Source organism: Mauremys reevesii, linkage group 27, assembly GCF_016161935.1.
Source record: "Mauremys reevesii isolate NIE-2019 linkage group 27, ASM1616193v1, whole genome shotgun sequence".
NCBI lineage: Eukaryota > Metazoa > Chordata > Testudines > Geoemydidae > Mauremys > Mauremys reevesii.
The window spans coordinates 6,076,338-6,090,003 of NC_052649.1; the positions used below are offsets into that span (position 1 = coordinate 6,076,338).

Here is a 13,666-nt window from a genome sequence, read left to right on the forward strand (position 1 = left end):
AGGGGATGGGGAGTGAGAGGGAACTGTCTGGATCCAGACTTCCCCAGCGGCCCGTATTTGCTTCTCCAGCCCCTCGACGCAGACTATTCAAGCCCCTGCCGCATGCTAATGAACTCCAAGAGGTGGTTCAGGATCCAGTGGGGGAAACTGAGGCACAGCGCAGCACCACAGGACCAGATTTCCAAGTGCGTAGCCCTATGGAAAATCCCACCTCATTGTGGGTGCTGCACCCTGAAAATTCAGGCCCAAGGTCTTGCAGAGATTCAGCGGCGGAGCCGGAATTCGAACGCAAATCTCCTGAAGCCTAGACCACAACCCTGATCCCTACCTTTCCTTTCCCAGCCCTTCAAGAATTTTCCCCTCTCCCCACTAATTCCTTTGTAAATGTGTAGCCAGCAAACAGTCTGTTGCGGATCTGCAACCAGAACCCCCCCCACGGCTGTGTCCCTCAGAGATCACCAGAATTTCATAGGGGCAGGGGGGGTCACTGATACATTGACACAGCACAAGATTCCCAATGTGCTTCCCAAGCTCTCTATAAGCCGTGCCGCCCCCCGCCATGCAGCCACCTCGGAGTGGGACGAGGCAGCTGTTTAACAGCGCTCAGCAATGAACAGGCAACGGGGGAGTCTGAACCCCTGTGCGTGCGCAGGACCTAGGTTTTACAGCTCCAGACGCAGCCCCTCGAACAGCAGAGTGCCCCCTAGTGCCGAGCTGGAATACTGGGGTCAGCACTGATTCCAAGGCAGGATGGCCCCTACTGAGCCCCCTCATCCCTCTCCCGGAGCACGGCGCCCCCCTAGTGCCACCCTGGGGCACTGGGGTCAGCACTGACCCAGAAGGGAGAGCACCCCCTCTTCTCTCACTCCCTGATGCCCAAGTTAACCATTGTGCAACCCACTGGGAGGAGGGACAACTCCAGCCTGCTCCCTACAACCAGGAATCCCCCCCAGCGCTTCCCCGTGCCATGGCGCGTCCTGCTCCTCCCATACCTGGAGCCTCAGCCCCCTACCTCCCAGAAGTATTGGGGGGGGGGGTGAACCCCCCCCCCCCAGATCCTTGGCTCCCTGTGCGGGGGGTGGGTGGTTCTCTGTACTGAGATCATGGATGGACAGGAATGTGGAAGGGAGGGAAGAGGGGCATCTGCGGGGAGAGTGGGGCAGAGAGGTTATGGGGAATTCTGGGTGGGAAAAAAGCAGGGGCTGGGGGGGCATGAGCTGCAGTAGAAACAAGGTTCTTGAGGGGCTGGGAATGGAGCGAGGAGGAAGCAGGAGGTGGAAGGCTGGGGGGATGGCAGAAGCAGGGGGTGTAGGGGGGAAGGGGTTGTGGGGGGTGCAGGGTCTGGCACAACATTCCACCAGCTGGGGGAACCCCTGCCAGCCCAGCTGGCCTTGGAACCGCTGTGGTTGGGGCTGGCTGGGAGTCCCCATACCCGGGGGTCCCAAGTGTTTGTGGGAGGGCACAAGGGAAGGGATGAAGGGCAGTGAGCCTGCCAGAGAGTGTCAGGGTGAGGGAGCAGCCAGGGGGACCCCAGCCCCCCAGAGAGAGAGAGCTGTCAAGGGGTGGGGTGGGGTGGGGTGACGCTCACCAAGACGGGCCGCTGCTCTTTGCTGGGCGTCTCCATGCTGGCTGCGCCTGGGCGCAAGTGGGCAGCGGGGGCGGCTCTGCTGGGCTGCCGGGGCTCAGGTTTCACCAACAGTGCAACATTCGCAACCTGCCAGGGTATATTTAGCCCAGTGCAAGGGGCGGGCGAGCGAGGGGGGCTGGCCTGAGCCAAGGGTCAGCCTCAGGGATGGGCTCGGTGTGGGGTTTAGCCACCCTGGGCACACGTTCTCCGCTCACGGGAGATCTCAGGGGATCAGAAGGGGACTGAAAACAGCCAAGCACCCCCACCCATCTGCTGGTGCCCCTCAGCCCCCTGCTATTCCAGGCCTCGCCGAGCTGTGCCGATGCCCCTCAATCCTGACCCACAGCCCTCCCCCTGCTACCCCAAAACTAGCCTGCTGGAGGGTCAGGGGCACTCTGCATAGTCCCGTGGGTGCAGGCGCTCACTGCAGGAGGTGCAGAAGCACACGCAGGGCACACCTCTTGGGGGGGGGGGGAAGCTGCCAAAGGGTCAAGACCCCTCCCGATCCCTGCAGACCCCCATCTGAGGCCGAGGCACTGAGCAGGGCTCTGGGGCTGCTTTCTGACCCAGGCCAAATTCTGGGATGGGATCCTTGATCCCCTCAGCGGCCAGACCAGGCTGTCCTGGCTCCCCGACAATGACCTGAACAGACCTCAGCCCCGAGGAAAAGCCGGGAGAGGGGAGAAGGTGGGTTTGCAGAGCACAGCTCTGTAACCCCTATTCACAGCCCAGGCCAGCAGAGGGCAGCACAGCTTCAGGTGCGACTGCCCGGCAGGCACATACACCCGCACACTTTGGGGGGGAGAGGGGCTGGGAACCCCCCGATTAACACTCCTTTGGGGAGATCAGATACGAATGACCCAGCCACTAACACCCACATACCGCTAGACCCCGCCCCAGGCCTCCGCCGTCCCTGCACCCAATTCCCAGCCTCCCCACCAAGTGCGAGCTTGCGGGGGGACCCCGGTTCCACATTCTTTGGTGGCCCCATAAGGTACCATCCTCTCCCGCCCCCATCCAAACCTCAGCTGAGCTGACCCCATTCCAGCCTCCATCCCATTTAGGGTGACCAGATGTCCCGATTTTATAGGGACAGTCCTGATTTTGGGGGCCTTTTCTTATACAGGCGCCCTACACCCCGGGGAGCTGCCAGTGGGCAGCCCCGCAGCCAGCAGGGGGTTCTCCCTCCTCATTGGGTTGGGTTTGTTCCTAGATGCACATAAGGGTGCAGTGCTCCGTGGGGCAGGCAGCTGAGAGCCCCACTACCATGAATGAGCCCACACTGCCCTCTGCTGGGCAAGGCTAGGAAGGCCTCTCCCCAGGGACCTGCACCCCCAGGACCCCAAGATGCAGGAATCAGGCTGAGATTCATCCCATCTGATATCCCTTAGGCATGCAGCCCCTGGATTCACCCTCATGGCCTCACTGGCTGGGGCTATAACGTACCACCGGGCTCAACCTCTGAGCTGGAGATCCTCCTGCCCCTTCCCACCTCTCTTCCAGATCTGAGCCACCCCATGCAGCCACTCACCCCACCCTGCACTAGCCTGGGGCGAAGCCCTCCCAGCCTCACTGCGTGGGCTCATGAGTGATAGCACCACAGAGAACGGGCCCACCCAGTCCTGGGGCATTTGAGAAGCGCCTCCGTTGGGTTTCGGCTGGCTCTGATCCGGGATCCATTTGAGCCCCTGATTTCAGGGGCGATGGGGACTGGGTCGGTCTCTTTGGGTGGAAGGTTCCACTTTCGGCCCATCTCCAGGCACAGAGCCCTCCCTCGGGCAGATGGAGGGTTGAGGGCCTTTCAGGAGCCTGTGAATGAGCCCAGGGCAAGGGGAAAATCCTGCTAGCCCAGGTGCGTGTCCCCCAGGCCCCGGGTCTGTGACCCCAGCAGCCTCATCATCGCCACGGGGGTTAGCCCCGGCTTGGAGTCAGCAGGGAAATGGCCAGGCCTGGAGCTTTCCCTAGGCACCTCTCCAGCCTTCTCCCACTCGCTCTGGAGGGTGACAATGCAAGGCAAGCTGGCCCTTTAAATCCTCTCTCTGCATGGGGGCCTCGCGCCAGGAACCTTCTCCACGGTAACTGCCACCTCCAGCATCTTCCCATGTCATCACCATGGGAACCATTCACCCGCCCCCCCTCTACTGGGGGGGCAGGTCATAGAACCCCTCTCTCCAGCTGTTTATCCCCTTCACGCGGGGGGGGGAGGCAGCGCTGGAGGGGATTAAGCCAAACCCACCCCACCCCCCCAGTGTAGGGCTCAGTCCAGGGCAAGATCTAACATCCCCAAGCACTGGGGCCTTGTCCCATCCCCTGGGGACCTCGCCCCCACCTGAGATCGAGCCCCATCCAGCCCAGCTAGTGCCTTATCTCGGAGTCTCCCCCACTGGCTGGCTCCCCGCAGGGCAGGACCGGGTAAGGGGGCTGCCCGGGTGATCGCCCCGTTAGCTCCAGGGGCTGGAGCTTTGGATGCTGGGTCCTTGGGGGCCTGCCCAGACGCAGCCCTTGGGTTCTAGACAGACCTGGCCCCGGGATGCTGCCCCCCAAACTATCCATCTCGCAGGGACTCAGCTGTTTCATTATTTAATGTCTATTCCAGCCCCCCCCCCGCTGCCCCCACAGGAGGTTGCTATGGAGACCACGTTGCTTCCAGCTCTGAGGAGATGTTTCTGGGCTGTTTGATGGGGGGGGGGGGGGAAGGAACGCAAAGCGATGGCTGCTGGGATGGGGGGGTGTGACAGGAAAGGGAGTGGGGGAGACAACGCTGCAGGATCTACCCAGCCCCACTCACACTGCTGGATCGATGGCCAGCTCCTCTCCCTGCCCTGAAAGGGGAGAAGCGCTGCCTTTGTGCATCTTGGATATGGGGAGAAAACCAGAGCTGGTCCAGTCCCGGCCTCTGCCTGCGGGGGGCGCTGTAGGAAGCAGGGCCGGAGGGCTGGCTATTGGGGGGAGCACCTGGCGACTCCAGCCCTGGTCTTCCCAGCAGGGGGCGCTGCAGGGATCAGGGCAGGAGCAGAAGGAACGGGATGGGAGACGCATCAGAGGAGCCATAGCAGAGCGGTGCTTATAGCGGAGAGGGGGCGCATTAAGCCCTTCCCTCCCGACTCTGCCAGCTACAGCCAGCCCCACCCCTCCCAGCCAAGCACGCCCTGCCACGCCACCCCACGCTGCCTTGAAGGGGCACCCGATGTGTGCGGGCAGCACCCCTGGAAGTAAAGGGGTTACGGCCACGCTGTGTTGCCATGGGCACAGATACAGCTCACATCAGCCCCAGGATGAAGAGAGCCGCCAGGGCTCTGATCCCAGCCCTCCCATGACCTTTCCCCCGCTCCTGGGGGGAGGCAGGTTTGACCTGGGGCTCCCCCCAGATGCCCAGGCTCCTCTCCTACAGGCCTAGAGTCAGAGTACCAAAGGGGAAGGGAACCGTGCAATTCTTGTGTCCCCAGCGGCATCACCCTCCAACGCTCACCCCTACCACTAATCAGCCACTGATTTCCCCCAGGCAGTCACCTTCCCGTGCCATGGCCCAATCACAATGCAACTGGTAGCTCGCCCCATGCTGGGCCGCAGTCCTGAGCTCACCCCACCCTCTCTAGGGAGACTCAGTGCAAATCGGTCTTACTAAGATGCCATTTCTGCCCTTAAAGAAATGCAGCAGATTAAACCGAACTGTAGATTCGGGAGCGGGAGGGTGGATTCTCTGCTGGCCTGCAGCGATAAGGGTGAAGCACACACCTCGTTCTCTCCCGTGGGCACTTGACGTTAGTTCTTTCTTGTTCCTTTCCTCTCTCCGCAGCTGCGTTAGACTGAAAGGGGCCGGCCACGGCACTTGGCAGATGGAAATGGAACAGCACGAGAGCTGGGAACACGATGCTGTGGCTCTGGGCAGGGATCGAACCCAGAACCCTCAAGACCCTGCTGCTTAAGCTAAAGGAGTAACTGAGAGCAAGGAGGAGACTGTTACAGCAACTGGGGCTAGCCACTAGGGGGCGATAGGACCACCTGCCCAATGCTGCTGTATTACATCTACTTCCAACACTCCCAGCTGCCGACTCAATGGTGCAAAGCAAGTTAAATCCCATAACTCATGGCGAGGGAACCCTGGGGCTCCGTCCCCCCTCCCGAACACGGGATGCCGAGGCCATGTGAGCTCCCCACCTCGCTGTCCTTACCTGTCTGACGAAGCTGTTGGAAGTCGTGTCCGAGGAGGTGCTGCCATCAGAGCGTTTAAACCTGCTCTTCCGCTTGCTGTATTTCCCCTGGGGGAGGGAGGGACAGCCTGGTTAATGAGCATGCAGGATCTTACAGAGGGGCGGGAGCAGACAACTGCATGGCGTACCAGAAACCTGTGGAACTCCCTGCTGCAGGACGTTGCTAAAGCTAATGGAGGAGTTACCCTGACATTTGCTTTGCCACGCCTTCAATCAGAGGATCTCAAAGTACTTTACAAGCACAAATGAATTAAACTTAATTCCTCTCCTGCCCCGGAGAAGCAAGCGAGTATCATTGCCCATTGTACTGCTGGGGGAAACCGAGGCACCAAAAGGGAAAATGCTTTACTCGTGGCCATGCAGCAAGTCAATGGGAAAGCGGAGAGCAGAACCCAGGAGCCCCACTCTAACTGAGCCTATAAACGGTTCTATAACCACACTAGACATCCATATAGCTGCGAATAGCACGAGCTGCTAGAATATGGATGACAAGCCTAATGCTTCAGGGCATCAGGGCATCAGCTCCTGAGGCCACGAAGGAATCTCTCCCTTCACGGTAGCATATCACACCATAAGGAGGCTGCCTTCCCCTGTGGCTGACAGCTGGGGACAGTGGGGACAGATGGTTCCCAGGCTAAACATCCCGCTGGTCTGAGATGGTTTATTCCACTGTGAAAATCCCTTGGATCGCAGACGCTTAGGACATGTCCCCATCTAAACACCCATCTGGGCCTGGCTTGGCTGTGGGATCCCCTTCCCTATGGGGCTGCTGAGTCCCCCACAAGAGCCAGTGACACCCACAGGTCCCTGGCACTCACACGGAGCACTGGGAGTGCAGGAGGCAGGGCCGGAGGGAGGGGTCGCTCTCCGGGGAAGCAGCACAGTCACCTGATGCGGGTGCCAATCAATAGGCAGCTCCGGGGCTTTAATAGCCTCACTGGGTTCCCAACCAATCTGGCTCCGCACAGCGTCACAGCCAGGCTCTTAATCACCGGGGGGAGCTAATTGCAACGCCGGGCACGTCAGCTCACCCCGATAGAAACAGGGAGGCGTGTGCCGGTCGAGGGCAAATGGCACTGGATCGGGCTGGGCCTTTATTCCAGCTGCTGCCCGGGCCCCCCATATTGCTCTGGGGAGGAATCAAGAGTTGCAAGGGGGGACCCCACCCTCCTACCCCACAGACAGCAGCATGTTCATAGGGTAACCATAGATCACACGGCATATTCTAGGGGAGGAGTCGGCAGCTAAATCCTCAGCTAGCAGAAGGGGAAATCAAGGTACAGAAGAGAGAAGTGGCTTATCCGTCAGAGGCCCCTGTGGGGAGGACACCCTGGGAGCAGCTTTACTGCCCCATGTCAACGGGCGGGATGAGGTGTCTGCCCAACTGTCCCCATGGGCGCTACAGGGCTGCGGCCGAGGTCTGGACAGATGTACAGGGGGTGGGGGGCTGAGTTGTGTTCTCCAGTGAGATCCAGAGAGCTGCCCCCCCCCAATCTACCCCTCCCGTGCCCAGGTAAGGGCGGGGCTCAGTCTGTATGTGGAAGGGGGGTGTTTAACCCATCACCTCCACTGGGCCTAGCAAAGGTGACTGATTCAGCGTGGAGCAGCTCTCGGGCCATCCTCAGGGGCCTGGGATTAAATTAGCCCGGTTGGTGGTCATGGAGAGAGAGAGAGAGAGAGAGGATGTGGGGCTGATTGGATTTGCAGCCAGTCTGTGCCCCCTCAACTCCCTCCCGGCCCCACAACCAGGGAGGGGGCAGTGTGGGCTCCAGAGATCACCCTGCTACTGCCCAGAGCCGGCCCATCTGTGCCGGGACAGGGTGGGATCCATGGGGCAGAGGCTGAGCCCAGGGAAGGGGTTCCAGTCTCAGGGTCATGGACCCTCCAGGGGAGGCCCCCAGCTGCCAAAAGGTGAAGGGGGTGGGGCTGTGATCCACACACACACCCCTACCCCGTGCAATGCGCTGTATACACCCACCCTCCACACACACACTCCTACCCCCGTGCAAGGAGCTGTACACGCACACACCCCACCTCTGTGCAATGAGAGCAGAGTATACCCCACACACGCACACCCCTACTTCCGTGCAACAAGAACTGTGTACATATACACCCCTACCTCCATACGAGAGCTGTGTACATACACACCCTTACCACTATGCAACAAGCTGTACACACTCACACCCCTACCTCCGTGCAACGACAGCTGTGTACATACGCACCCCTACCACTGTGCAACAAGTTGTCCACACACACACCCCACCTCTGTGCAATGAGAGCTGAGTATATCCCGCCCCCCACACACCCCTACCTCCATGCAACAAGCTGTACACACACACCCCCTCTGTGCAATGAGACCTGTGTATACTCCCCACACACACCCATACCTCCATGCAACAAGAGCTGCATACACCCACACGCACACCCCTATCTCTGTGCAACAAGAGCTGTGAACATATACACCCCTACCTCCATATGAGAGCTGTGTATATACACATCCCTACCTCTGTGCAACAGCTGTGTATATACACACATACACCCCTACTTCCGTGCAACAAGCTGTGCACACACACACACAGAGCTGTACACACACAACCTACTATACACACGCCCATCCCCACGAATTGGAGCTTACTACAGACCCGATTTACTACACACACACACTCTAAACACCTCCCTAGTGGCACATGCACTCACCTCCACTCCTCCCCCTAGTGCGCAGACTCTGATGCTCTCCTTCCTCACACCCACGCAGGCCCCAGCAGCCCTGCAAATGCACACGCGCATGGAGCAAGCGAACACACCTGCTGCTACTGAGTCATCCCATGACCTAGCGGCTCAGAGCCCGGCAAATGCTCCAAATACCCGGCTGGTGGCAAAGACTTAGATAGAAGGTGCTAGCAGCTGGGAGCTTCCCCACAGCCAGCACTCCTGCCCCATGCTCTGCAGCACCTCCTGCTGGCAGAGGCTGGGATTAGAGTAGCTAAGATTTCCACCCCACCCGCAGCCAGCGCTCCCTACAGAAGGTCAATTGCTGCTGGACCTTTCTGCTGCTGTCCTTGAAGGCCCAGGCCGGCTCCCCTCCACCCCGATGGGGGCAGGGTCATCACAGCCCCGGGGCGTCAGTCCTTTTCCAGCTGGTTCCTCCCGAAGCTCCCAGCGAGCCCCAGGCCTTTCTGCACAGGGCGAGCGGTCGGGACATGTCGGGGCAGGTCTCGGAATGAGCCAGGCGCATCTCAGAGGGACAGCTGGGCCCAGTTGCTGCCCAGCCCACAGACACGTGGTCTCGGAGCAGGGCAGGAGTTGATATTTTTAGGATTCTTCCCCACCCCCATCTTTCCAATCAGGGCCCATCCCTCCGTCACATTCACTGCACCCTCCGTGGGTGGCTGGGCTCCCCCATCCAGGGGGCGGGTGCAGGGCTTAATTTGTAATGGAGGAGGTGCCGGGGAGCAAGCAATTGTGTTACATTCATTTACTGACGCTGCAAGCCCAGAGGGGCCGGGGCTACAAACTGCCACGCCTAGAGGGGTTAAGCACTGGGTTGGTGGCTCTCCAGGTGGGGAAGGATTAATCGTGGCCATTTACAGAGCCAGATCCTAAGCTGGCGGAAGCTGGGTCGGTGTTTCCCAGCCCTGTGTTGAGGGCCTGGCACTGCCAGGGGGTCTGGGTGCAACCAGGCGCCCCTCCCCACTTGCCGCTCCAAATCGCCTGGGGCTGGGGGGACAGGCTGCCATAGAAAAGGGGCAGTGTGGGGATGACACCCAGCAAAGTGAATGGGAGGATGCGCTGAGCTGGGTCAGAGCCGTGGGTCCATCCTGCCGCTGCGTCCTTCCCCACTCCCCATCCTGCCCTGCCCCGCTCACTAGCCCTGGCCAACAGGTCCAACCTGCCACTGGGATCCCCACCTGAGTAGTCAGAGCAATGGCCCATCTGTGCTGGCCTCCCTGCCTCCTGCTACATTGGCTCATGGCCTGTTTCCAGCAGAGGCAAAGTCCCCTGGTACCAACTGGCAAGAGGATGGGGAGGTAAAGGGGTGTGGTGACTCCCGAGAGGGTTTCCCAAATTATCCCGTATGTTCCAAAGTTTCCCAGAGCGACACCTGCCCTTCGCTAGCGACCGTTCGTTCATGGCAGCAGCCCAGGGCACCCTACGCAGCAGCACTGATCCAGCCCCACAAACCCCTCAGGATTATTCCCCACATTTTCCAGATGGGGAGACACAGGTGACACAGCAAGCGAGCAGCAGAGCGGGGACTAGAACCCAGGTGCCTTATGCCCCGTCCCCTGCCTGCGCTAACCTGGAGGCCGTATCTTCCCGCTCCGGGGGAGGCACCCCAGACCCCCTTCCCCCGCTCTCCTCTCGGCTGGCTTTGGCACCCATTACAAAGTTTGGGGTTCGCCTCCCTTGTGATCTCTGGGCACCCCTCCCCAGTCCTGCAGGATGTAGGGCATGGGGGGGAGGGGACCCCGCTTTGCCTGGCTGGGGGAGGAGGAGCCCGGTGCTTTTGTGCTAAGGCTGAAACCTGAGGGCAGCTGGGAAGGGCTGATCCCAAGGGAGGGCTGGGCTGGGCGGAAAGCAGCAGCCAGGCTGAGATTCCTCCCCCGGGGGGCAATTCCCCCCCACCCCGGCAGCAACGCTCAACCCTGCCCCCCACCCCTGGGAAAAGCAGAGGCCAGTGAGTCATTGGCCGGCTCCACCCGTGCGCCGGTTCCGATCGGATCCATCCCCCCACCCCCGCCCCCGCTATTTCTGGCTACAAAGCCCCCCCTCCCCCGGTGGCAGGGAGCAGACCCCCCCGGGGGAGTTATCCCACCTGCAGGCCGGGGTTCTCGAACACGTCCATCTGGATCTCCTGGGTCGAGCTGCGGGGTGTCCTGGCCATGCCGCCCTCCCGAACCATCGAGCTCCCGGCCTGGCTCGCACCGGACTCGTGTCCCAAGCCAGCCCCGGCGGAGGAGGAGCCCGGGGCGGGGGCGCGTGTGGGGGCGGCAGCCGGCCGGCCCCTCCCGGCGGCCACACAATGCGCAGGCGAGGCGGGCGGAAGGGGGGGGCTCGCCGGCCCTGGGGGGGAGGGGTGTGGTCCGAGCGCCCCCCCCCCGCAGAGGGGCTGAGCGATTGGTGGGGGGCTGGAGAAGGGAGGCGGCGGCGCCTTGAGCGGGTGTCCAGGCGTCTAGGAGGAGAGACACCCCCCAGATCCAACCAGTCCCTATAGAGACATGAGTGTCCCCCCCCATTCCCATCTGCCCAGCAGCGCCGGGGGTGGGGGGGCAGATGCCAGGGGAGGTCGCCCCTGCAGTGGGGACTCCCAGGGGGTGAAGGACTGGATGGGGGTGGCCTCATGCCTCCCTGCCCCACACAGGGCCCCCCCCAGTCCACGGCGATGGCTGGGCAGGCAGCTCTAGCGATCAGTCCCCTCCCCACTGCCCAGGGGGCTCTAGCGTGTGTGCTCTGGGGGTGAGGACACCGCTGCCCTGTGCCCCCTCCCAGGCCCTGCACCTCTCACCTCGCTCCCTCTTCACTCTGCAGCCCCCTTTCACCCCCATCCCCCACCAGATCCTTCCTGAGAACCCACCTGCCCCGGGGCTCCCAACAGGCCCTGATGATCCTCAGAGTCCACCCCCTGTCCCCCGCGTGCCGTACACTCTCTATGTCCCAGCACAGAGGGAGCACCATGGCAGGTGCAAAGCAGCAAACGGGGCTGCATCGCTGTCCCTGAGACGATAGGGGAGAAAATCCACACGGCTGGTGGGATCTGGTGGGAATGAAGCATGGGGACCTGGGTCTGCGCTTTGCCACCCCCTCCCTTGTCTCACCCCTAATTGGGCGGCTGCTTTGCTTTGACAGGTGTCCTGAGCATTGGCATGCACCAGCACCAGATTGGAGAGCGGCAGCAGCCTCGGGACCCCCAAGGGACATGGGTCTGGGGTGGGCTGGCTACCCAGATAACACGCACAGCCATGCGCTCTGGAAACCAAAGTGCAGCAAATAAACCCTTGTGTCCAGCTCAATGAAAGGATCCCACTGGGCAGCCCCAGAACCTGAATCCTCCCCTTGGCCACATGGTCCGTCTGTGGCTCTCAACCCTCCCTATAAGGTGTGGTGGTGGCTGAGTGGTGAGCAAGTCTCCCTTGATCTCACACTGCAAAGCTGCCTCCAGTTCACCTAGCTTCAAAACGGGTACCTGATCCATCAGGTGGTGAGATGGGCTGTTCCCTTGGGTACCATTGGCTGTGAAACTGACGTGGCTTAGTCACATCAGTTCAGTGAGCCGCTAGCTCCGGGGAACTTTGACTTGACTCCATATGAAGGACCTATTCAGAGCCTGTCTTCTCTGCTGAGCTCGCCAGCGCCGAGCCTGACCGGTGCCCGTGTGTCCAATGAGAATTGAGTCGAGACCCATGGCCCTCATCTCACCTCAGCAATTAGACAGTAATCGGCTTCAACCGCAACTGCCCAAGACTGGATTTGAGCAGACTGCTGAAGGTCCTTGCATCCCGTCTCATTCAGCTTGCTTTTGGAGAGCGAGGGGGTGGATCTGAGGGGACAGCTCATCCCACATCCCCTCTGCCAGGGTGGAGGTTGAGGTCCAGTCCCAAGCTGTGGGGAGGCCATACAAGGTTAAAAATTAACCTCTCTGGTGCTGCAGGGAGCTGGCTCCTTCCTGGCCTCCAGACCCAGACTGTGCAGCTGGGAGACAAACTGTCCAGGACCACTGGACATCCGATGCAAGAGAGATTTTCCATGATTAGAACCTATCTGTCACTGACTGGCTGAGGTATGACTGCGGTGCCCAAGCACCGAATCATATTTAATCTCCACTTTGCAGGCTGGAGAAATGAGGCACAGAGAGAAATGACTTACCCAAGGTCATACAGCTAATTGGTGGCAGAACCAGGAATAGAACCCAGCCGTCCTGTCAGGCTCTAGCTGCACTAGGACCACGCTGCCTTCCCCCAGTTTTGGAGGGTGGGGATCCAGCCTGGATGACTGTGACAATCCAGGTCCAGACATCCCAAGGGGGTCTGAACCCCAAAGAACACACAATTGAATTAGCTGGTCATATACAACGTAGTTGTGGATGAGTAAGTCAAGGAAGGTCTTTCAGAAAGCGTGTGATGTTCTGAACTTGCTGGGCATCAGCAGAGCTGCATGCAGGGTAGTTACGCATCATCGCATGTGTATATGTGTAGAACGTTGTAACCGTGGTGCAACTACACAGCAGTGCCTTGCAACAGGTGGTGAAAAGATCAGGCAGAGAGGGGCACCAAGCCAGTTGTTTACAGGAAACCATCTTCAAGTAGCCATCCATTCTCCAACCAGGAAAAGACAATGGTGGACCATTAGAGTTAATGGAAAGACATGGAGACAACTGGGAATTCCCCCACTCTCAATACCCATGAGTCAGGAAAGAAAAGCCTTTTAAAACCAAGCTTGTGTTTGAGGGTTTTTTTCCAGAAATTGAGGGGAAGCCTTTAAGTGCAAAGCTGTCCCTGACCCGCGGGGTCCTTCTGTGATGGCCTGGGAAACCATTCTGAGGCCACAGGTACCTTCTATTAGAAAAGGGGATTTGTCTAATATAGGCGTGTAAAGCCTGGGGTTGCATCTTTTTGTTCATTTTCTGTGTGACTTGTCTGCATTTGCTTTTCCTTCCTGTTTCGCCTTTGAATCTGTGATTTTTTTTCTTCTATTAAATAAACTTCTTGGTTATTTTTGCACCCAGCAGGTCTCTGCTGCACAAACTGTGTGGAGTGTGTCCACCAAAGTGAACTGATACCTGGGGGCTCTTTGCACACCTTCGGGGGTGACGAACCAGAGGGGAAAAGTC

At 59.9% G+C, this 13,666-nt stretch overlaps 1 protein-coding gene across 6 annotated transcripts in view; it reads right to left on the minus strand.

Moving 5' to 3' along the window:
* Window positions 1-10,753, minus strand: part of CACNB1 (calcium voltage-gated channel auxiliary subunit beta 1) — a 28,062-nt gene extending 17,309 nt beyond the window's left edge. For 5 of the 6 annotated variants that reach the window (XM_039516825.1, XM_039516821.1, XM_039516820.1 and 2 more), the window contains exons 1-2: window positions 10,655-10,753; window positions 5,800-5,886 (exon numbers count right to left, since the gene is read on the minus strand). In XM_039516825.1, the coding sequence (XP_039372759.1) occupies window positions 5,800-5,886; window positions 10,655-10,741 (174 nt within the window). In that variant the 5' untranslated portion in view covers window positions 10,742-10,753. Of the gene's footprint in view, window positions 1-1,588; window positions 1,849-5,799; window positions 5,887-10,654 lie in introns of those variants that run through there. The other variant, XM_039516822.1, reaches the window with a different exon arrangement.
* Between the last annotated feature and the right edge of the window lie 2,913 nt (window positions 10,754-13,666).